We start from the raw sequence: 24,708 nt of genomic DNA on the forward strand, positions 1-24,708 counted from the left end.
ATGCTGTGAACATGTGGTTCACACGATGGTGTACCATTTACACATAGTGATGTAATATTCAATGAAGAGAAACTGTGATCAAAGCACGAGACGGATTACATAATCTTGGGGCATGGATAACACCGACGCAGAGGTTAACCAGCCAGCTATTACTGCCGTTCATGCCACCTGCAAATAAACAAACAAATAGGTAATTCATAGAACTCCTTACCCTGCACGGTCTTGAGAAAAAGGAGATGGGAAGGGCCTCTTCAACTCTTTCTTTGCGTTTCGCACAAAACAAACATCGCTAGGCGACGCCATATTTGTCTGGATGGTGAATCTCATCGTTACTCTGCCCTCAAGACATGGGACGTTGTAAATATTCTTCCAAGTACTGGTATAAAACCACCTTTAGAGGCCATTTTCCCCCACAGAGCAGGGGTTGGCCTTTTTCGGGCACCGTGGCCTCCCTTTTGAAGCAATGTTTTATGGCCGGATGCCCTTCCTGCCGCCAACCCTGTTAGTCGCCTCTTGCGACACACAGGGAACTACCAGTAAGCTGGTACTCAATTTGCCGACCTCGGAAGGATGACAGGCTGAGTCAACCACCCTGGCGTTAATTCAGCGATCGACCGGGATTCGAACCCAGGATCCTAGGATCCCAAGCCGGCACCCTAACTGCTGAACCAACACCAGGCTTTCTTCCAAGTACTGGTATATGGAAGGTTTTTATTAAAGTACCAAGAAGATGATTTGTGTTTTTATAGTGTTGAAGTATATAATTAAATAGAAATTAAATAAAAGTGTGAAAAGCTGTCGTGTTCTACAGTATTCAAAATATAAAATTAAATTGAAATAAAGTAGTTCTTAGATAATAAACTGATGCCTGTAGACAGACAGACAGACAGACAAATTACCCAATTGCTTAACCCCACTTTTTGCTTTGCATGCATGGTGTAATAACTCCACAGGAGTAGTTACTTGCCAAGACCATAACAATCCACACCAAGAAAAGGCTTTGATGGCATCACAAGTATGGTGAAAATGAGCCAACCAATGACACAGTGCGGGATTCATAACACCGGCTACCATTGGTGAGTGGCCTGAACGAAGTGTCCACTCACAGGTGGCTCGTGGTCTTTGGGTGTGAACCCAAAGATAGAACCTTTACTTTGTTGGAAGTCCGTTCTGTTATCAAATGAGGAAAGATTTCAACATTTCCACCCTGCAGATTCGCACATTTCCGAAAAAGGTGCAATGCAGCACTCTTTGATCAGGCCATTTATAAATGGCAGGTAAATATGTATGTTGGGTGTGGCATGCCAATCTGGACACCTGCTTGGAACACCATTGGAGCATCCAGAAAATAAATACCTTCCACTAAAGGAAGATTCTGCAACTGTCGTAAAATCAGTGACATTGTTGTTAGAGAGTCTGCTTTGAGTCTGGAAGGTTGGCAATTCCATTCCGACCCTGGGCGAGTCATCCCAAAGACTTTGAAAATGGTACATGCTGCTTCCTAATTTGATGCTCGGCATTTAGAGGATCGAGCATGGACAAACTCCATGGGTCGGAATACCCTGTGGTGGGAGATTTCTCTGTAAAAGTGCTCCATTAACTGTGGAAAGAAAATGGCCGCCACAAGATGGCGCTGCCGGCACCTAGTGTGCTCGGGGAAGTTACTTGGTCCAAGGTCAATAGCCATAATTGTCTGAGGTGAAGTCCTGCATTGCCCGTTGTCTCTGTTTAGACGAGTGTGTGTGATTTGTGTGCGCGACGGCTCTTCCATGCGCCTGAGAATCGAGAGGAAAGGTTTTTTGCTACCTGGCGTTAATTCTACAACCTGGTTAAAACCCAGGCTAGATGTCTTAGAGCAGGGGTTCCTTACCTTTTTTGAGTCATGGACCCTTTTGAGAATCTGGTGAAAGCTACAGACCCCTCCCCAGAAAAATGCACATAAGCACATAAACACAAAATGTTGCATACACTGAATAACTTGACGAAAGAACTGCATAACTTAACAAAGAAGTCATAACTTGACGACGATGACGACTGTATGTTACCTGACTGTACACTCAGTATCATCCCATTTAAACCTACCCTTACAGATCTACTAGTCTTCAGTGAGCAAGAATAAGTACATAACATCCTGTACATAGACAAAAAATAAAACTTTTTATAAAAAGCTAGCGAAAATAAATTTCAAATAATTTTTTTATGCGCCTGGTTCACGGACCCCCTGAAGCACATCCACGGACCCCAAAGGGGTCCGTGGACCACAGGTTAAGACTCTAAGACTTAGAGTTATGTGTGCATACCTCTAGGCCATCCCATCAGACCACAACAAACATAAATCTATCATATTCACGATATTGAATCGGATATTTACCCTCTCAGAATTTTTAAATGATAATTATGACGTCATAGGTCACGTGGTAAGGGCACCATCTTGGAAAAACGGAAAACTTTGCACCTTTATATCTCCGAAAGTGCTGCATAGCAAAAATTGAGACATGGCTCATTGTAAATAACTCTCCATGGGAAATAAAATATGTTGATGTCATAGGTGCCTCTATTATGACGTCATAACTCGACAAGTACAAAACTCCATCCGATCAAGATGAAATTTATTGAGCGTCATCTAGGGAGAAATTAGTGGAAAAGAATAATAATGATGACATCATCGGTCACGTGGTTCGGCCGCCATATTTGATAAAACACAAAAGCCTTAAAACCACTAAAACACGTCCTGGCGAGGGTCTGCAATCTCTGATTGCTCTTTCTAGTTTACACATACGATGTGGTTTATTTCACATTGATAGAAAAGGCAAGTTGTAAAAGTAAATTCCTGCACAATGAAACATTCCTAGATTTCAGCTGGATTCTGTCTCACGTCGCAGATAGACGATAGACTATAACATAAATTAGCCTCCTAGTACCAAGGCATTTGGAGTCATTGCATTTTAATTCAACAAAGTCATTCATTATCCTCCTATCCTGCAGCAGATGGTTACTTTTGTTAATCAACCATTGTGTATTCCAAAAAAACGGAAAACAAGAGCTGTTCACATTCCTGGGAATGCCCCTAGCTTCTTATGGCAGGCCCCAATCCTTGGGCTTCATGAGTACAGATGTTGCCCTCGGGCATGAGATATTTAAAAAACCCTCATATTAGATGAGTGTTTCTATAATCACGTTGGGGGTGAATCAGGGTAACGATCTCACTGATGACAGTGATTACACTAATTGTTTTCCATCTCATTTTCACAAACACGCATCATCTTTCAAAGCAAAGCTTTACGCGCAGTTAAGTTTCCGTGGGTGGTGAGGCCTAGCTTGAAGCCTTTGGCATTGGCATACTGCACGCGTACACACATGCAACCACGTGCACAAGCATGCACACGCACACACACCGTGTACACACACAAACACGTACATGTACACACACAAATACACACACCGCGTACACACACAAACACTCACACACACACACACACACACGCACACGCACACACACATACAAACAAACACGTACACAAACTCACACACACACACACACATACACACACACACACAAACACACACACATACACACACACACACACACACACACAAACACAAACACACAAACACTCAAACACACACACACCGCATACACACACAAACACACACAAACACTCACACACATACACACACAAACACCCACACACACACACACACACACACACAGACACGCACACACACACACACACACTTGAATGGGGGAGAGGGAAATAATATTTACCTACCAAGGGGTAAACACTTAATGGAATGTTGATCTGGTTTGTGTAGCGAAAGTATTTCCAATAAGTAGCGATAAGTCGTTGATTGTATATCCTGTGTCCATATAAGAGCTGCCCGACGTATCTGCATACAGGAGCTTTTGAATGTCGTCTGTCTTCTAAAACCGCCGCAAGGCTTGACTTTCTTTTCTGGTTAAAATTGGATCGTAACCATAAAAAGGTCGACATTACTGTTGGTGAACGACATAGATGCGGCAAGGATGAGCAGAAAGTCCATCAGATAGAATTTGGCCGAGGGGTTGGGGGTAGTACAGGGTAGTAGAGGCCATTTTTATAAACAAACGAACCATAACCTTCGAATTAGTTATCTCTTTCCCATTCACCAAGTCATTCCCATTCCCAGTTGTTTCTGATATCAATTCTCATCCATGTTACCCGACTCACTATCACTTGCGTTATCCATCCTCATTTTCCATCCGTCCACTTTTCCACATTGGATTTGTGCTAATTTTCCTATTCCTCGGCATCTTTAGCTGTTCGGTCATCACGTCCCACGCCATATAAACCATTCCTTTGCCGTGCTTTCCGCTTCCGCTTGCCTTGAGGAAGATTGGTGTGCCAGGCTTTATTTCCAGCGTTTCAGGCCCGAGGAGATCCAAGCTGGGGTTCGGGTAGTAGTTGAATTCCGAGGCGTTGTACGTGAGCAGTGACCGAACACCGTCGATCCGAAAGCCTAACTCGTGCGGGCGCAGCGCCTCCCGAAGGGTGGCATCGCCCACCGCCCCGGTCAGGCCCGGTGCCAGGCAAACCAGGGTGGAGGAATTGTGAATGCGGCAGGCCTGTGACAAGAAATGGGGAAAGAGGAGCTCGTTAGAAAGGTGAGACGGTCGAGTTTGAGACTCGTCAGACAAACGGTGATTTGGTACCGACCACCTGTGTGTAAGGTGTACGGGTAAGTTAGTAATGGAGTTATACCCGATGACGGCTCCATAAAGATTCCTTTTGCAGTCATAAAGTCACTAAAACCAATTAACATTTGAATGGACTCGTAAATTATTGTAACGGAAAAGTACCTGTCTCACGTCACATTGCTCATCGAGTAACAAAATGAAAAGGTAGTGCAAATGTTTTTTGAAAAAACGTTTTTAAAAATAAAACAAATTGGGCGAAATGCCAACAGCGATCATGTCGGAGAAAAAGGGAGGTTACTGTGCATCTTGGAAGTTCGACTAACCTCAACAAACAGGTTATACATGGGGATTTTAATTTAAACACTGAAGATTCTGAAATATGGTAAAATAATTTCTTAATATCGTTGATGAAACAAATTTATGGTTAAGTCAGACAATAAAATGCGTTGGTTAATTTAGATAACTTTGTAGATCTATGTCTTTGGCTGCTCGGTGGCACGATATTGATGTTGATTTGGTGTGGACTCACACACTCACATATCCACTCACTGACATGCAGACAACCTACCTATCCCTTTCAGGAAAGGTAAATACACAAATAAAAAAGCCATTTGTTCTCCACACTGAATAGTTGTTAAGCTCCAATTGGTGGCAGGATGGTCTTGACTTGGAGTTTGTCTAGACTTGGATGGAGTACTGCTCTCCCCTCTGGGCTGGTGCTCCTGCCTCACACCGATGTCGGCTTCACGCTGTAGAAACCAAGGCTTTCAGATTCATTGGAATCTCCTGCGATGAAGCTGATTCTGAGGGCTTTTTACTCTGACTCACCGCAGGCAGGTTGGTGGTCTTTCTGTCTTCTACCGACTCCTCTCCAGCCTTGCTCCCCCAACTGTCTCCTAAATATTCCTACAGGTCACACAAGATCTGCCTGCAACCCTGTTATGGTAAAACTGCCAAAATCAAGGCTCTCTGCTCACCTTCACTCCTTCATTCCTCTTTTCTCCCGCCTCTGGAACAAACTCCCCCATTCCCTTCAATCCCACTCCTCCCTCCAGGTCTTTAAAACAGCTGTTCACCACCATCTCTTATCTTCCCCCATCCAAAACCTTGATCTTTTCTACCCTCATTAAAACACGCCAAATCCACCTCTTTCAATCCCAAACTTCTTTCCTGAAATTCCTGAAATTGAATGTCCGCCCATCTATAAACTGCCACCCTGGTGTTTCACAGGGATGGACGTTGAACTGAGAATCCCGTCAACCAGCATTAGTCGGTGGATGTTAAAGGTCTCAAGGTGTCAATATATAGTTCATCATTTTAGAAGATTCTCACCGTTATATGTTTGTTGCGCAAGATTCGGAAAGAGAGAATTCTTTTAGATCACAGAACATATTACCTGAAACAACATTCATTATTAGATACCTGTTTAACTTGGCTCCAAAAGTATTTCCTATTTAGCAAACGAAGTTTTGTCATTGTGATGAATTCGTTCACCATTCCCCTTTCCATGTATCAATTCTCCACTTATAAAGAGATTTCTTCTCCTGGGACTCTTAGCTCAGGTTAGTCTTGATGCACCGGACTCTTCCATGCCTCAGATATTAATGAAATACTCATACTTTAAGCGCATAAGCAGCAGGAAAGAGGAAGGCAATGAGCAACTTATAATAGATGACAATGTGCGTGTTTGGTGATACAGACTTTTGTAGTTACGAGGAGAGACGTAGCATGGTGATTTAACTGGAGGGGGTTCGTACCATAGACGTAGTGAATATAATTGCCAAAAAGGAAAGCGAGTAGGGTTTGGAAATAATTGATGGAGAGGCAAATTAAACGTGGAAAATTAAATTGGAGGAAATTAGAGATAGGCCCAAGTGGATGCACAGGCCTGTAAAGGATAATAGCTATTAAATCGTGTTTTTACCTCCGACACCAAAGGTGGGCAGAGGTTATGTTTTCACGCCCATCTGTCTGTTTGTTACTTGCAAAATCAAAGATTCTTCAAGCATATTGGTCAGTCTTGTGCGTTATTCTGTCTGTCTGCCTGCTTGTCATTCGCCTCCAGGTCACAATTTCAAACCGATCTTCACGAAACTTCACCAGATGTTAGAGTTGGTCATAAGGAAGAAGCCTGTTGATTTTGACGTCAAAGGCCATCTGGAGGTCAGATTTCAAAAATTGTCATTAAACATCCGATTGACTTGAAAGTTGAACAGCATTTGCATATTGAGTCACTAAATTGGGAAGCCAACTATTTTTGAGGTCAAAAGGTCAAAGATCAACTCAAGGTAAAACTTCCAAAATCATCAATTTTCATCCGATTAACTTGAAAATGAATGAATATTCATTCATTCATTCATTCCAAAATGAAATTTATTCATTCATTCATTTCATAACTTGAAAACGAAACGGCAATTGCAAAGTGCATCACTGAATTGAGAGACCAACTATTTTTGAGGTCAAAAGGTCAAAGGTCAATTCGAAGTCAAACTTCTTATATCATCAATTTTCATCTGAAAAATTGTCAATTTTAATATTAATGAAATGGACAATTTGGTGTATCCATGGCAACTTTTAATTGGGTGGAGGGGTGGATTTTGCAAGCATCATGCTCTGCATGACGTCTTCATGTTTGTCTGTTTGTTTGTCTGTAAACGGGATATCTCAAAACATTATGGATGGATTTGGCCGAAATTTGGTGGATAGGTTGGGTGCGTGATAAGGACAAATTGATTAGATTTTGATGAAGATCCGAATCCAGATCCCATCATTTTCAAGTGATTCTTCACCATTGAGTGATAAGGTTAAAAACGATATATAGAATAATATTTCAAAAAGTTGTGGATGACTAATGACAAAACGAGGTGGATGAGTTGGTTAGGCAAGAAGAACAAGCCGATTAGATTTTGGTTCAGGTCCGGATCAAGATCCGGTTTATCAATAGGATACAAAATGTAACGTGTTCAGCCTGGCAGAGGTATGCACTCTACCGAGTGTCGTTCTTGTTATGCGGTGTGATCGAGATTAAGCATGGATTTAGGCAATGTAAGCATCGCAGTCACTATGATGGCGATACAGAAAATGAGGATTTGGATTCACTAAGCACATTTATAGGGAAGCCAGAATACTTTTGGAAGAATGAGAAGTGGCTGAAAAGAAAAGGAAATGGTTGAAAAGAAAAGGAAACGGTAAATTAGAGGGATTAAAAAGGTAATGGGGCTGTTTTTAGGGTAATGAAAAACAGAGGGAGAGATGGCAAGACAGGGAGAGATGGCAAGAGAGGGAGAGATGGCAAGACAGGGATAGACGGCGAGACAGGGAGAGATGGCGAGAGAGGGAGAGATGGCAAGAGAGGGATAGATGGCGAGAGAGGGATAGATGGCGAGAGAGGGAGAGATGGCAAGAGAGCGAGAGATGGCATGAGAGCGAGAGATGGCAAGAGAGGGAGAGATGGCAAGAGAGCGAGAGATGGCAAGAGAGCGAGAGATGGCAAGAGAGGGAGAGATGGCAAGAGAGCGAGAGATGGCAAGAGAGCGAGAGATGGCATGAGAGCGAGAGATGGCAAGAGAGGGATAGATGGAAAGAGAGGGAGAGATGGCGAGAGAGGGATAGATGGCGAGAGAGGGATAGATGGTGAGAGAGGGATAGATGGCGAGAGAGGGAGAGATGGCGAGAGAGGGAGAGATGGTGAGAGAGGGAGAGATGGCATGAGAGCGAGAGATGGCAAGAGAGGGAGAGATGGCAAGGGAGGGAGAGATGGCAAGAGAGGGAGAGATGGCAAGAGAGGGAGAGATGGCAAGAGAGGGAGAGATGGCAAGGGAGGGAGAGATGGCAAGGGAGGGAGAGATGGCAAGAGAGGGAGAGATGGCAAGAGAGGGATAGATGGCAAGAGAGGCAGAGATGGCAAGAGAGGGAGAGATGGCAAGAGAGGGAGAGAGAGGGAGAGATGGCGAGAGAGGGAGAGATGGCAAGAGAGGGAGAGATGGCAAGAGAGGGAGAGATGGCAAGGGAGGGAGAGATGGCAAGAGAGCGAGAGATGGCAAGAGAGGGAGAGATGGCAAGAGAGGGATAGATGGCAAGAGAGGGATAGATGGCAAGAGAGGGATAGATGGCAAGAGAGGCAGAGATGGCAAGAGAGGGAGAGATGGCAAGGGAGGGAGAGATGGCAAGAGAGGGAGAATGAAACGTTAATGAAACAAGAGTAAAATATCAAAAACGATAAAGTTAGAACAATCATAAAAACTAGAGGTTCCAGGGAACCTGAACTCAACTGGTCTATATCAATATGGTTAGAATTTGCATAATAGAATCACAAACTATATAGTTTATATGTGCTAAAGAGGTACAGTAACGTTGAAGGTATCTCATGTTTAAACAGGAAACTAGAATAAATTGAGTTTTAAGTGAGGCATGAAAAGTAAAACTACAATTACTTTTCTCAGATTTCAGACTTGAATTTATTATATGTGTTGAGCTTTGTTACATACTGTCTACACACCAAGTTTCAGCCTTCTAGCTACATTAGGAAGTACCAGATCGACAAAAATTGATTTTTCAATATGGCCGCCCTGCCGCGACCATTTTTGGGCGTGCAACGCCCAAATGCAATCCCAAACTAGTTTATGTCTTAAAGATGCGGGATAACAAGTTTCATCAAATTCGATCAATATTTGTGACTTTTAGAGCGTAGACGTCGAATTGTTTACAGACGACAGACAGACAGACAGACAGACAGAGACAGACGACAGACGGACGACGGACACTGGGTGTCGACAAAAACTCAGCTGGACATAGTCCAGTTGAGTTAATAACAACAAAGTCCTTATCATGCACACAGCCCTGAACCAGTTCTTAAAATGCGACAAACAAATAGCAAATTAAATAACTAAGTAAAAAAATAGATAGGTAGTGGAATAGTAAAGTTTATAAAAATATATAATTCAAGGTGGTATGTTGGTAGTGGAATGGTAAAGTTTATAAAAAAAATAAAATAATTCAAGGTGGTATGTTGGTCGTGGAATGGTAAAGTTTATAAAAAATAAATAATTCAAGGTGGTATGTTGGTAGTGGAATGGTAAAGTTTATAAATAAATAAAAATAATTCAAGGTCGTATGTTGGTAGTGGAATGGTAAAGTTTATAAAAAATAAAATAATTCAAGGTGGTATGTTGGTAGTGGAATGGTAAAGTTTATTAAAAAATAAATAATTCAAGGTGGTATGTTGGTGTAAAGTTTATAAAAAATAAATAATTCAAGGTGGTATGTTGGTGTAGAGTTTATAAAAAATAAATAATTAAAGGTGGTATGTTGGTAGTGGAATGGTAAAGTTTATAAAAAAATAAAATAATTCAAGGTGGTATGTTGGTGTAAAGTTTATAAAAAATAAATAATTCAAGGTGGTATGTTGGTGTAAAGTTTATAAAAAATAAATAATTCAAGGTGGTATGTTGGTAGTGGAATGGTAAAGTTTATAAAAAATAAATAATTAAAGGTGGTATGTTGGTAGTGGAATGGTAAAGTTTATAAAAAAATAAAATAATTCAAGGTGGTATGTTGGTGTAAAGTTTATAAAAAATAAATAATTCAAGGTGGTATGTTGGTGTAAAGTTTATAAAAAATAAATAATTCAAGGTGGTATGTTGGTGTAAAGTTTATAAAAAATAAATAATTCAAGGTGGTATGTTGGTAGTGGAATGGTAAAGTTTATAAAAAAATAAAATAATTCAAGGTGGTATGTTGGTAGTGGAATGGTAAAGTTTATAAAAAATAAATAATTCAAGGTGGTATGTTGGTAGTGGAATGGTAAAATTTATAAAAAAATTAATTCAAGGTGGTATGTTGGTGTAAAGTTTATAAAAAATAAATAATTCAAGGTGGTATGTTGGTAGAGGAATGGTAAAGTTTATAAAAAATAAAATAATTCAAGGTGGTATGTTGGTTGTGGAATGGTAAAGTTTATAAAAAATAAATAATTCAAGGTGGTATGTTGGTAGTGGAATGGTAAAGTTTATAAAAAATAAATAATTCAAGGTGGTATGTTGGTGTAAAGTTTATTAAAAATAAATAATTCAAGGTGGTAGGTTGGTAGTGGAATCGTAAAGTTTATAAAAAAATAAAATAATTCAAGTTGGTAGGTTGGTAGTGGAATGGTAAAGTTTATAAAAAAATAAAATAATTCAAGGTGGTATGTTGGTGTAAAGTTTATAAAAAATAAATAATTCAAGGTGGTATGTTGGGAGAGGAATGGTAAAGTTTATAAAAAAATAAAATAATTCAAGGTGGTATGTTGGTGTAAAGTTTATAAAAAATAAATAATTCAAGGTGGTAGGTTGGTAGTGGAATCGTAAAGTTTATAAAAAAATAAAATAATTCAAGGTGGTAGGTTGGTAGTGGAATGGTAAAGTTTATATAAAAAAATAAAATAATTCAAGGTGGTATGTTGGTAGTGGAATGGTAAAGTTTATAAAAAATAAATAATTCAAGGTGGTATGTTGGTAGTGGAATGGTAAAGTTTATAAAAAAATAAAATAATTCAAGGTGGTATGTTGGTGTAAAGTTTATAAAAAATAAAAAATTCAAGGTGGTAGGTTGGTAGTGGAATGGTAAAGTTTATAAAAAAATAAAATAATTCAAGGTGGTATGTTGGTAGTGGAATGGTAAAGTTTATAAAAAATAAATAATTCAAGGTGTTATGTTGCTAGTGGAATGGTAAAGTTTATAAAAAAATTAATTCAAGGTGGTATGTTGGTGTAAAGTTTATAAAAAAATAAATAATTCAAGGTGGTATGTTGGTAGTGGAATGGTAAAGTTTATAAAAAATAAAATAATTCAAGGTGGTATGTTGGTAGTGGAATGGTAAAGTTTATAAAAAAAATAAAATAATTCAAGGTGGTATGTTGGTGTAAAGTTTATAAAAAATAAATAATTCAAGGTGGTATGTTGGTAGTGGAATGGTAAAGTTTATAAAAAAATAAAATAATTCAAGGTGGTATGTTGGTGTAAAGTTTATAAAAAATAAAAAATTCAAGGTGGTAGGTTGGTAGTGGAATGGTAAAGTTTATAAAAAAATAAAATAATTCAAGGTGGTATGTTGGTAGTGGAATGGTAAAGTTTATAAAAAATAAATAATTCAAGGTGGTATGTTGCTAGTGGAATGGTAAAGTTTATTAAAAAATTAATTCAAGGTGGTATGTTGGTGTAAAGTTTATAAAAAAATAAATAATTCAAGGTGGTATGTTGGTAGTGGAATGGTAAAGTTTATAAAAAAATAAAATAATTCAAGGTGGTATGTTGGTCGTGGAATGGTAAAGTTTATAAAAAATAAATAATTCAAGGTGGTATGTTGGTAGTGGAATGGTAAAGTTTATAAAAAATAAATAATTCAAGGTGGTATGTTGGTGTAAAGTTTATAAAAAATAAATAATTCAAGGTGGTATGTTGGTAGTGGAATGGTAAAGTTTATAAAAAAATAAAATAATTCAAGGTGGTATGTTGGTGTAAAGTTTATAAAAAATAAATAATTCAAGGTGGTAGGTTGGTAGTGGAATGGTAAAGTTTATAAAAAAAATAAAATAATTCAAGGTGGTAGGTTGGTAGTGGAATGGTAAAGTTTATAAAAAAATAAAATAATTCAAGGTGGTATGTTGGTAGTGGAATGGTAAAGTTTATAAAAAAAATAAAATAATTAAAGGTGGTATGTTGGTAGTGGAATGGTAAAGTTTATAAAAAATAAATAATTCAAGGTGGTATGTTGGTGTAAAGTTTATAAAAAATAAATAATTCAAGGTGGTATGTTGGTAGTGGAATGGTAAAGTTTATAAAAAAATAAAATAATTCAAGGTGGTATGTTGGTAGTGGAATGGTAAAGTTTATAAAAAATAAATAATTCAAGGTGGTATGTTGGTAGTGGAATGGTAAAGTTTATAAAAAAATTAATTCAAGGTGGTATGTTGGTGTAAAGTTTATAAAAAATAAATAATTCAAGGTGGTATGTTGGTAGTGGAATGGTAAAGTTTATAAAAAATAAAATAATTCAAGGTGGTATGTTGGTCGTGGAATGGTAAAGTTTATAAAAAATAAATAATTCAAGGTGGTATGTTGGTAGTGGAATGGTAAAGTTTATAAAAAATAAATAATTCAAGGTGGTATGTTGGTGTAAAGTTTATTAAAAATAAATAATTCAAGGTGGTATGTTGGTGTAAAGTTTATAAAAAATAAATAATTCAAGGTGGTATGTTGGGAGAGGAATGGTAAAGTTTATAAAAAAATCAAAATAATTCAAGGTGGTATGTTGGTGTAAAGTTTATAAAAAATAAATAATTCAAGGTGGTAGGTTGGTAGTGGAATCGTAAAGTTTATAAAAAAATAAAATAATTCAAGGTGGTAGGTTGGTAGTGGAATGGTAAAGTTTATATAAAAAAATAAAATAATTCAAGGTGGTATGTTGGTAGTGGAATGGTAAAGTTTATAAAAAATAAATAATTCAAGGTGGTATGTTGGTAGTGGAATGGTAAAGTTTATAAAAAAATAAAATTATTCAAGGTGGTATGTTGGTGTAAAGTTTATAAAAAATAAAAAATTCAAGGTGGTAGGTTGGTAGTGGAATGGCAAAGTTTATAAAAAAATAAAATAATTCAAGGTGGTATGTTGGTAGTGGAATGGTAAAATTTATAAAAAATAAATAATTCAAGGTGTTATGTTGCTAGTGGAATGGTAAAGTTTATAAAAAAATTAATTCAAGGTGGTATGTTGGTGTAAAGTTTATAAAAAAATAAATAATTCAAGGTGGTATGTTGGTAGTGGAATGGTAAAGTTTATAAAAAATAAAATAATTCAAGGTGGTATGTTGGTAGTGGAATGGTAAAGTTTATAAAAAAATAAAATAATTCAAGGTGGTATGTTGGTGTAAAGTTTATAAAAAATAAATAATTCAAGGTGGTATGTTGGCAGTGGAATGGTAAAGTTTATAAAAAAATAAAATAATTCAAGGTGGTATGTTGGTGTAAAGTTTATAAAAAATAAAAAATTCAAGGTGGTAGGTTGGTAGTGGAATGGTAAAGTTTATAAAAAAATAAAATAATTCAAGGTGGTATGTTGGTAGTGGAATGGTAAAGTTTATTAAAAAAAAATAATTCAAGGTGGTATGTTGCTAGTGGAATGGTAAAGTTTATAAAAAAATTAATTCAAGGTGGTATGTTGGTGTAAAGTTTATAAAAAAATAAATAATTCAAGGTGGTATGTTGGTAGTGGAATGGTAAAGTTTATAAAAAATAAAATAATTCAAGGTGGTATGTTGGTCGTGGAATGGTAAAGTTTATAAAAAATAAATAATTCAAGGTGGTATGTTGGTAGTGGAATGGTAAAGTTTATAAAAAATAAATAATTCAAGGTGGTATGTTGGTGTAAAGTTTATAAAAAATAAATAATTCAAGGTGGTATGTTGGTAGTGGAATGGTAAAGTTTATAAAAAAATAAAATAATTCAAGGTGGTATGTTGGTGTAAAGTTTATAAAAAATAAATAATTCAAGGTGGTAGGTTGGTAGTGGAATGGTAAAGTTTATAAAAAAATAAAATAATTCAAGGTGGTATGTTGGTGTAAAGTTTATAAAAAATAAATAATTCAAGGTGGTATGTTGGTAGTGGAATGGTAAAGTTTATAAAAAAATAAAATAATTCAAGGTGGTATGTTGGTGTAAAGTTTATAAGAAATAAATAATTCAAGGTGGTAGGTTGGTAGTGGAATGGTAAAGTTTATAAAAAAATTAATTCAAGGTGGTATGTTGGTGTAACGTTTATAAAAAAATTAATAATTCAAGGTGGTATGTTGGTAGTGGAATGGTAAAGTTTATAAAAAATAAAATAATTCAAGGTGGTATGTTGGTCGTGGAATGGTAAAGTTTATAAAAAATAAATAATTCAAGGTGGTATGTTGGTAGTGGAATGGTAAAGTTTATAAAAAATAAATAATTCAAGGTGGTATGTTGGTGTAAAGTTTATAAAAAATAAATAATTCAAGGTGGTATGTTGGTGTAAAGTTTATAAAAAATAAATAATTCAAGGTGGTATGTTGGTAGTGGAATGGTAAAGTTTATAAAAAAATAAAATAATTCAAGGTGGTATGTTGGTGTAAAGTTTATAAAAAATAAATAATTCAAGGTGGTAGGTTGGTAGTGGAATGGTAAAGTTTATAAAAAATAAAATAATTCAAGGTGGTATGTTGGTCGTGGAATGGTAAAGTTTATAAAAAATAAATAATTCAAGGTGGTATGTTGGTAGTGGAATGGTAAAGTTTATAAAAAATAAATAATTCAAGGTGGTATGTTGGTGTAAAGTTTATAAAAAATAAATAATCAAGGTGGTATGTTGGTAGTGGAATGGTAAAGTTTAGAAAAAAATAAAATAATTCAAGGTGGTATGTTGGTAGTGGAATGGTAAAGTTTATAAAAAATAAATAATTCAAGGTGGTATGTTGGTAGTGGAATGGTAAAGTTTATAAAAAATAAATAATTCAAGGTGGTATGTTGGTGTAAGGTTTATAAAAAATAAATAATTCAAGGTGGTATGTTGGTGTAAAGTTTATAAAAAATAAATAATTCAAGGTGGTATGTTGGTAGTGGAATGGTAAAGTTTATAAAAAAATAAAATAATTCAAGGTGGTATGTTGGTGTAAAGTTTATTTAAAAATAAATAATTCAAGGTGGTAGGTTGGTAGTGGAATGGTAAAGTTTATAAAAAAATAAAATAATTCAAGGTGGTATGTTGGTAGTGGAATGGTAAAGTTTATAAAAAAATTAATAATTCAAGGTGGTATGTTGGTGGTGGAGATGGTAATATGTTGGTAGTAAAATATAAATAAATAAATAATTCAAACTTGTGTGTTGGTAGTGAGAGGGTAAAGTGAATAAAAATAAAGAATAGTTCCCGAAAACATATACGCTACAATCCTGTACTTTTTGCTCCCATAACAAATGTAATTTGCCAAAATTCCAAAATTGGCTCCGATCCCAAAATCATTTGACGTTCCTCATACCCATGAGATGTTACTGCATACATGTGTTGATATGAAAGAAATGCGTCGTCATTTTGGAGTCGAAGCTCCGGAGAGCGACGCACAAATGCACAGACAGACGGGACAAAAATACCATCCCCCAGCAAGGCCGAGGCCCAGTTGGAGGCTAATGAAAAGAAGAAAACATCAGTAAGAATAGCACATGAGAAACATCTTACAACAAACACATCAAGAAGAAAATTAAGTTTGAGTTTGTTTTAACCGTTCCTAATTCCCTATGATCTGATGATGATAAACTCGAGATGTAACCTAAGAGCTTTGGCAATCACAAACACATGGCATGTGTGCTTTACATTTGCAGCAATCATTGATTGCTTTCCTTGTTCTAATCTCCTGCTGGTGTTGAAAGGTAACCCCAAAACCAAAATACGAGAAAAGGAAATATTCATACGAAGACGTGAGTATGACAAAAAAAGCCAAAGAGTGGAATAAGTCTTGTACAGTTTGAATCATCACAGTCTGAGCATCTGTACAGTCTGTGCAATCATCTGTACAATCTGAACCCGAGGCATCATACAAGTCTTCAGGAATCATACAAAAGGAGAAACAAGATCTCAGCGATATCAAAACGATTCAATAAAACTTGTTGGTAAAGTTATTGTAATATCGCTCGCTCCTTTTACAATTGACGGAATATACACATCTGGCCATTGTGGGTGAGAAGGAGACCCATGTGGGGCACCTTCTCTCTCCATCGAGACCCAAAGGTAGCAGGAGACAAGGAAGCTAAGCAAGCAGCACCACAAAGGTGATTTCCAGTAACGATAGAAAGAGGTAGGTGGATGCGACAATCTTTTAAAGGAGGCTAAAGTGACAGATCTGAAGGAGAAAGTAATGGTTCGGATTGAGGAGCCAGTTTCATAGAGATTGACATGAAGACCCAGTCTTCTGAATGCACTGATAAACCACCTGAAAGACCTGGGCAATGGACCTCATTGATCGAAGGTCAACGACTATCGACTATCGCAATATCTTGTCTCGTCTCGCTTGAGTTGGCATATGCAGGCTCGCTGTACTCCACCAACTTTTGTAAGGGGTGAGACCACTGTCCCCTGTTGGTTAGTGTAGGAATTAGGAATTGGTTCAGAGTGCCTTATTAGGAAATAAGACAACGACTACGAAGGACACTGTCGAATCATGAACGTCTAACAACTATTGCTGACAGATGCGATGGCCATTTTAACAGCTATTCCAGAAATATCTGCATCAGAGGAGCAACCAGTCGAGGATTGTAACCTTCGCCAAAGAACTGCTTCGGCAGCACCAACACTCGGTACAGAGCATGGTGCATGATGATAACGAGGGACCGGTTTATCCACCCGGACTAGATAATAATAATAATAATGCATTTATTTTATATAGCGCTTTTCAGGAAGCCCAAAGACGCTTTGACGGAGTGCAAAACATAATGCATAGCAAAACATAATGCATAGCAAAACATAAAAACAATTGCAAAAAAGAAGAATCAATAGGGAAATATTCAAAGCACAAAGGAGGGAGAAGGAGAGGAGATAGTCAGGGGTTAGATGCTGTGGGTTAAATGTTGAATGCAGTGTTGAACAGGTGGGTCTTGAGTGATGTTTTGAATGTGGTGAGTGAGGAGGAGTCTCTGATGGTGTGAGGTAGCGAGTTCCAGAGGGTGGGAGCAGCGATGGAGAAGGCCCTGTCCCCCCAGGATCTAAATTTGGTCCGGATGGGGGGGGGGTCAGGAGGTTGGTACCAGCAGAGCGGAGGATGCGGGTGGGAGTGTGTCTGGAGAGGAGGTCAGCCAGGTAGGATGGGGCCAGGTTATGGAGGGCTTTGTAGGTCAAGAGGAGGATTTTGTACTGGATTCTCTGGGAGATGGGGAGCCAGTGAAGCTTGTAAAGGACGGGGGTGATGTGGTCACGGGTCCGGGAATGGGTGAGTAGACGGGCAGCGGAGTTCTGAATGTATTGGAGTTTATTGGTGATTGTTGAGGGTGAACCATAAAGGAGGCTATTGCAGTAGTCCAGACGGGAAGTGATGAAGGCGTGGATGAGGGTTTCTGCAGCCACGGAGGAGAGGGATGGACGGAGACGGGCGATGTTTTTCAGGTGAAAGAAGGCTGTCTTTGTGATCTGTTTAGTGTATTCGTCGAAGGAGAGGGTTTGGTCAAAGATGATGCCAAGATTCCGGATGTGAGGGGAGGTGGATACTGGGAAACCGTCGATGTTGAGGGCAAAGTTATGGGTGGACTTGGTGAGCGTTTTTGGGCCAATGATGATTATTTCAGATTTATCACAGTTAAGTTTGAGGAAGTTGATTTGAAGCCAGGATTTTATTTCAGTGATGCAGTTTGTCAGGATAGAGTGGGTGGCGGTGGAGATGGAGTTGGTGGAGATGAAAAGCTGGATGTCATCGGCGAAGCAGTGGAATTGGAGACCATGACGGCGGATTAAGTGACCGAGGGGGGACAGGTAAAGGATGAAGAGGAGGGGGCCAAGAACTGAACCTTGGGGGACACCTTGGGGGAGGGGAGCAGTGGGGGATTTGCAGTTATTGATGGAGATGAACTGACGTCTGTCAGAGAGGTATGATTTAATCCAAGAGAGGGCAGTGCCGGTAATGTTAAAGGTGGTTTCAAGTCGGGTGAGGAGGATGGTGTGATCGATGGTGTCAAAGGCGGTGCTGAGGTCGAGGAGGATGAGAATGTTGAGGTTGCCAGTGTCAGAGGAGAGGAGAAGGTCGTTGGTGATTTTGAGGAGAATAACGAGGGAATCCCCAAAATTGCATGCACATTGATGTCTCCCGATGCCTGCGGAACACCAGGATGACAGTTTATAGCTGGGCTGACATCAAACCCAAGTTGGATAGCTTAGATTCGGGTGTGCGTCCTGCCAGTCGAAATGTATCATGCCGAATGCCACCGTCTTGTGGGTCCCATTTAGGAATAAATGCACAAAATGCATCACCGGTGGTGTCAGGAAATACAAGCCGATGCAGAAAATAGTTTCTTTGAGAAATCCAACGATGTTGTCGTGCTCCATTTATTGATGCACCGTTAAAAACAGGCAGACAAGCAAAACATCTCGATAAAATGTAGGCAACGGGGATGTGTTCACATGTCCAAGATCCATGAGGAAAGGTTCCCCAACAAAGCCGAGCATACCAGCTTTCTTAAGCAGGTATTTTGCGGTGGATCGCCATGGTAATGCGAATGTCAACATGGACATCAACATGACAATGTCAACAGATACAAGAAACGATAAACCTGTGATGAAGCGGAACACCACAATTAGGTCAATAATATCAATGAGAACATGGACATCTTCTATCAATGGGAGACAAAGGACTCCCATTGGTTTCATCCAATGTTTTCCACTCCAAAAGAAAAAGGAAACAGGTCAAGTAGGTGATTTTGAATGCTACGCAGCAGTGCTTCGATAGGATGTAGGGCAATCGGTTTGTGCTACAACAGTGAGGCCAGTAAGTTGTTAATCACCGAAGCACAACCTCAAAAGGAAAACGTGGAGCAGGAGTAGTTCATAGACAACAGGCCATGCGATATGAATTATGAAATCAATGAGATGAATATTCTTTTTCTCATGTGAAACTCCTCCAAAAACTGATGCTCTTCCAATCCTGATCAAGGTAAACTTAATTATTTTCTCACCTATGCACGCATCCGGTGGCCCAGTGATAAGGACAAGGTACTGGCGTTCCCAGGGTTTAAAATCAGCTGAAGAGAGCAACATTATAGATGTGTAATTCAAGCTTCCGGAGTGTGAGCTCGTCTCAGGAGCATTGCCGCGTCGCGAGCTCACTAATGTAGGGGTAGATGGGGTTTACGTGCGATTCCGGTCCACACTTTGTGCTCGACTTTCGATGCCAGCTTAGGATAGTCACTGAAATCCTGCCTCTCAAAAGATAGAACTGTCCTAATAAATCTCCAAAATTGTTCCAAAGCTAGAATTAGCGAAGGAATCGACATGGAGACATCGGCCTACAGTAGGAAAGGAGACGTAAAATAGATGGATGGCATTACAGTGGATCTCTTGGAAAATGGTGACACATTTACGGGCCTTCCGTTGCAGGTTTGCTACGTAATCCTACGTTGAAGGGATCAACATGCCTTGACACTATGCCCTGGCCTCTTAAAAAAACACCGGCAAAATGTCATACGGCACATTTCATTCCGGGTAATTATGGGGCGATGCCTTTCCAGACTGCCTTTGGGCTTGGGGCCTGATGCGAGAATAGGAACCCGAAGTCTTACAAGAAGACTCTGCGGCGGGCACATGTGTGAACATAAGTGCTGTAGTTAAGGTTCCACGAAAATGGCAAGTGCAGTTCATAGGCCTCCACCAGCACTTGCTGTTTGGAAAAGGAGTAAAAAAAAGCCCCACTGCATCTGCAATGGCCAATCATGTTTTGCTGGAAGTGATCGAATTACACTCCCGCTGCTCCATTTCACAGATTGAAGGAAAACACGACAGGAAAGCAAAGGGAATTTATTTCAGATGAAAACTTTGGGAGTGATAATGCAGCAATGAAACGCATCCTTAAAACTTCAGGCGCAGGTGGTAAATGCCATCCGAGGTTCCTTTGCGCACTTTTACAAGAAAGGTTCCCCCGAGGAAGAACCAAAACAACTCGAGTCACGTGCCTTGTGCCTCCGAATCAAAATGCAATTATTTATTTGTGAGAGATTTTGATGGGTCTTGGGTCCATCGACGATTCTTGTGATTTCATCATTTGCCAGTGTAAGGGAAAATACAGAACACTATCTGCTTCCTTCAGGCTCCCAATAAACCCATCCATATGCTGTATGGAAACATGCATTTTGGAATGTAGAATATGTTCATCGGAAGATTTCTATCTTGACAAGGGAATTATTCTAGCCTGGTGTTGGCTTCGCGGTTAGGGTGCGGCTTGGGATTCTAGGATCCTGGGTTAGAATCCCGGTCGATCGCTGAAATAACGCCAGGGGGGTTGACTCAGCCTGTCATCCTTCCGAGGTCGGCAAATTGAGTACCAGTTCACTGGTAATTCCCTGTGTGCCGCAAGAGGTGACTAACAGGGTTGGCGGCAGGAAGGGCATCCGGCCATAAACATTGCTTCAAAAATGGGACCACGGTGCCCAAAAAAAGGCCAACCCCTGCTCTGCGGGGGAAAATGGCCTCGAAAGGTGGTGCATTTTTTACAAGGGAATTATTCTGGCATTTATAGATTTTGCATACTTCTTGGATTTTGACTAGACCGAGTGGGTGTCATGGCCGACTCATTTGCTTTTTCCTTGTTTCCCTATTATTCTTCTGTTTTCCCACTCCAAGTCCCCTTGACTTTTTTTAACCCCTGAATCCTGACACTCCATCTCATGTTAAAATGAGTCATTTCCCACACCACGTGTTCCCCGACTCCTGCCGCACGCACCTCTGATCGCATTACTCTCACCCTATATCAACCCTAACCCCTATCTCGCCTCCCCCAATTGCTCCGATGAAGGGTTAACGTCCGAAACGTCAGCTTCTCCCTGCTTCCCATGGTGGTTAACAACTGACTTTCTTTGTTTTTAACATGGTTACGTGTATGACGGTTATTTTACAACACAACATCCATGTACACTTCCAAGACCTACATAATAAAGCAAAACTGACTGTCTGTCTGTCCGTTCCCAATCTACTTCTTCACTTTTGGGGCAAACCCCACTAAACTCTCTGTGCACCTTTTTGGGTCCCTGCACATGTCCGAAAGTGGGTGGAAGTTTTCATAAAATTTCTCAAAACATTTCGAAACTTCGCACTCCCACCCATGCGTAGCACTGGTACCTCGATCATAGTTTGTGTAAGAGGTAAAAATGGTTACTTTACTTCTGAGGAAGGAAACAACCACAAGTCATACTGTCCTTCAGGTTGTGATGAGCAGTAAATTTCACCTGTAAATGCAATTCCCCATATCATTAACAAACCTCGATATAATAAGATACACTGCGTGTGTGCCAGTTTTGCATCTCCTCCCAAATCGCTAATCACACAAAATTGAACACGGTACCATATTAATTGCCAAGGACCAGGATGGTGCAGGGTGAAGAAAAAATTGATTTGGCCAAAACCTTTTTCATTATTCACATCGGAAAAAACAAGTGTCAACCTTGCTTTGCCTGGCATGGTGACAAGTCGAGACCTGCTGCTGATTGGATGAGCGAGAATAAGTACGCTGTGATTGGTGGATTAATCCACCACAAACTCAAACTACACAATTAATCCACCACAAACTCGAACTAAACAATTAATCCAACACAAACTCAAACTACACAATTAATCCACCACACACTCAAACTACACAAATAATCCACCACACACTCAAACTACACAATTAATCCACCACAATCTCAAACTACACAATTAATCCACCACACACTCAAACTACACAATTAATCCACCACAATCTCAAACTACACAATTAATCCACCACACACTCAAACTACACAATTAATCCACCACAATCTCAAACTACACAATTAATCCACCACAAACTCAAACTACACAATTAATCCACCGCAAACTCAAACTACTCAATTAATCCACCAAAACCTCAAACTACACAATTAATCCACCATAACCTCAAACTACACAATTAATCCACCATAACCTCAAACTACACAATTAATCCACCGCAACCTCAAACTACTCAATTAATCCACCACAAACTAAAAATACACAATTAATCCACCACACACTCAAACTAGACAATTAATCCACCACAAACTCAAACTACACAATTAATCCACCATAACCTCAAACTACACAATTAATCCACCGCAACCTCAAACTACTCAATTAATCCACCACAAACTAAAAATACACAATTAATCCACCACACACTCAAACTAGACAATTAATCCACCACAAACTCAAACTACACAATTAATCCACCACAAACTCAAACGACACAATTAATCCACCACAAACTAAAACTACACAATTAATCCACCACAAACTCAAACTGCACAATTAATCCACCACAAACTAAAAATACACAATTAATCCACCACAAACTAAAACTACACAATTAATCCACCACAAACTCAAACTACACAATTAATCCACCACAAACTAAAATTACACAATTAATCCACCACAAACACAAACTACACAACTAATCCACCACAAACTCAAACTACACAACTAATCCACCACAAACTCAAACTACACAACTAATCCACCACAAACTCAAACTACACAACTAATCCACCACAAACACAAACTACACAACTAATCCACCACAAACACAAACGACACAATTAATCCACCACAAACTCAAACTACACAATTAATCCACCACAAAGTCAAACTACACAACTAATCCACCACACACTCAAACTACACAATTAATCCACCACAAACACAAACGACACAATTAATCCACCACAAACTCAAACTACACAACTAATCCACCACAAACTCAAACGACACAATTAATCCACCACAAACTCAAACTATACAACTAATCCACCACAATCTCAAACTACACAACTAATCCACCACAAACCCAAACTACACAACGAATCCACCACAATCTCAAACGACACAATTAATCCACCACAATATCAAACTACACAATTAATCCACCACAATCTCAAACTACACAATTAATCCACCACAAACTCAAACTACACAACTAATCCACCACAATCTCAAACTACACAATTAATCCACCACAATCTCAAACTACACAATTAATCCACCACAATCTCAAACTACACAACTAATCCACCACAATCTCAAACTACACAATTAATCCACCACAAACTAAAACTACACAATTAATCCACCACAATCTCAAACTACACAATTAATCCACCACAATCTCAAACTACACAACTAATCCACCACAATCTCAAACTACACAATTAATCCACCACAAACTCAAACTACACAATTAATCCACCACAATCTCAAACTACACAACTAATCCACCACAATCTCAAACTACACAATTAATCCACCACAAACTAAAACTACACAATTAATCCACCACAATCTCAAACTACACAATTAATCCACCACAATCTCAAACTACACAACTAATCCACCACAAACACAAACGACACAATTAATCCACCACAAACTCAAACTACACAACTAATCCACCACAAACTCAAACTACACAATTAATCCACCACAATCTCAAACTACACAATTAATCCACCACAATCTCAAACTACACAACTAATCCACCACAATCTCAAACTACACAATTAATCCACCACAAACTCAAACTACACAATTAATCCAACACAAACTCAAACTACACAATTAATCCACCACAAACTAAAACTACACAACTAATCCACCACAATCTCAAACTACACAACTAATCCACCACAAACCCAAACTACACAACTAATCCACCACAATCTCAAACTACACAATGAATCCACCACAATCTCAAACTGCACAATGAATCCACCACAATCTCAAACTGCACAATTAATCCACCACAATCTCAAACTACACAATTAATCCACCACAATCTCAAACTACTCATTTAATCCACCACAATCTCAAACTACACAATTAATCCACCACAATCTCAAACTACACAATTAATCCACCACAATCTCAAACTACACAATTAATCCACCACAAACTCAAACTACTCATTTAATCCACCACAACCTCAAACTACTCATTTAATCCACCACAAACTCAAACTATAAAATGTTTCTTTGTCCAATAAAACAAACTCTGGATTTGTCCTGGATTGGTCCAATAAAATGTCACGTTGGATTTTGCTCTGCAATGTTCGGAGTAATTATCCATGGCTGACAATACGGCCTAGACATACGCACACTCACATCTGAGCTGGCTAGCCTGGGTTCGAATCCCGCCATAGCTATAAACTGCCATCCTGGTGTTTCACCAGGGCGATTCATTAATGTGTGCGCCGCCCCTCGAATGGACGTTAGACTGGGCGCCCCATCTGCCGCTTTAGTCGGTC

The 24,708-nt window shown here is 38.8% G+C and overlaps 1 protein-coding gene across 1 annotated transcript in view; it reads right to left on the reverse strand.

The window, feature by feature from the left end:
* LOC137436886 (plexin-A1) overlaps window positions 1–24,708 on the reverse strand; it is a 427,871-nt gene that overhangs the window by 84,485 nt on the left and 318,678 nt on the right. Inside the window, 1 exon segment of the mRNA XM_068131094.2 lies at window positions 4,364–4,603. Coding sequence (XP_067987195.2) covers window positions 4,364–4,603 — 240 coding nt within the window.

Source organism: Myxine glutinosa, chromosome 11, assembly GCF_964187855.1.
Source record: "Myxine glutinosa chromosome 11, kmMyxGlut1.1, whole genome shotgun sequence".
Lineage (NCBI taxonomy): Eukaryota > Metazoa > Chordata > Myxini > Myxiniformes > Myxinidae > Myxine > Myxine glutinosa.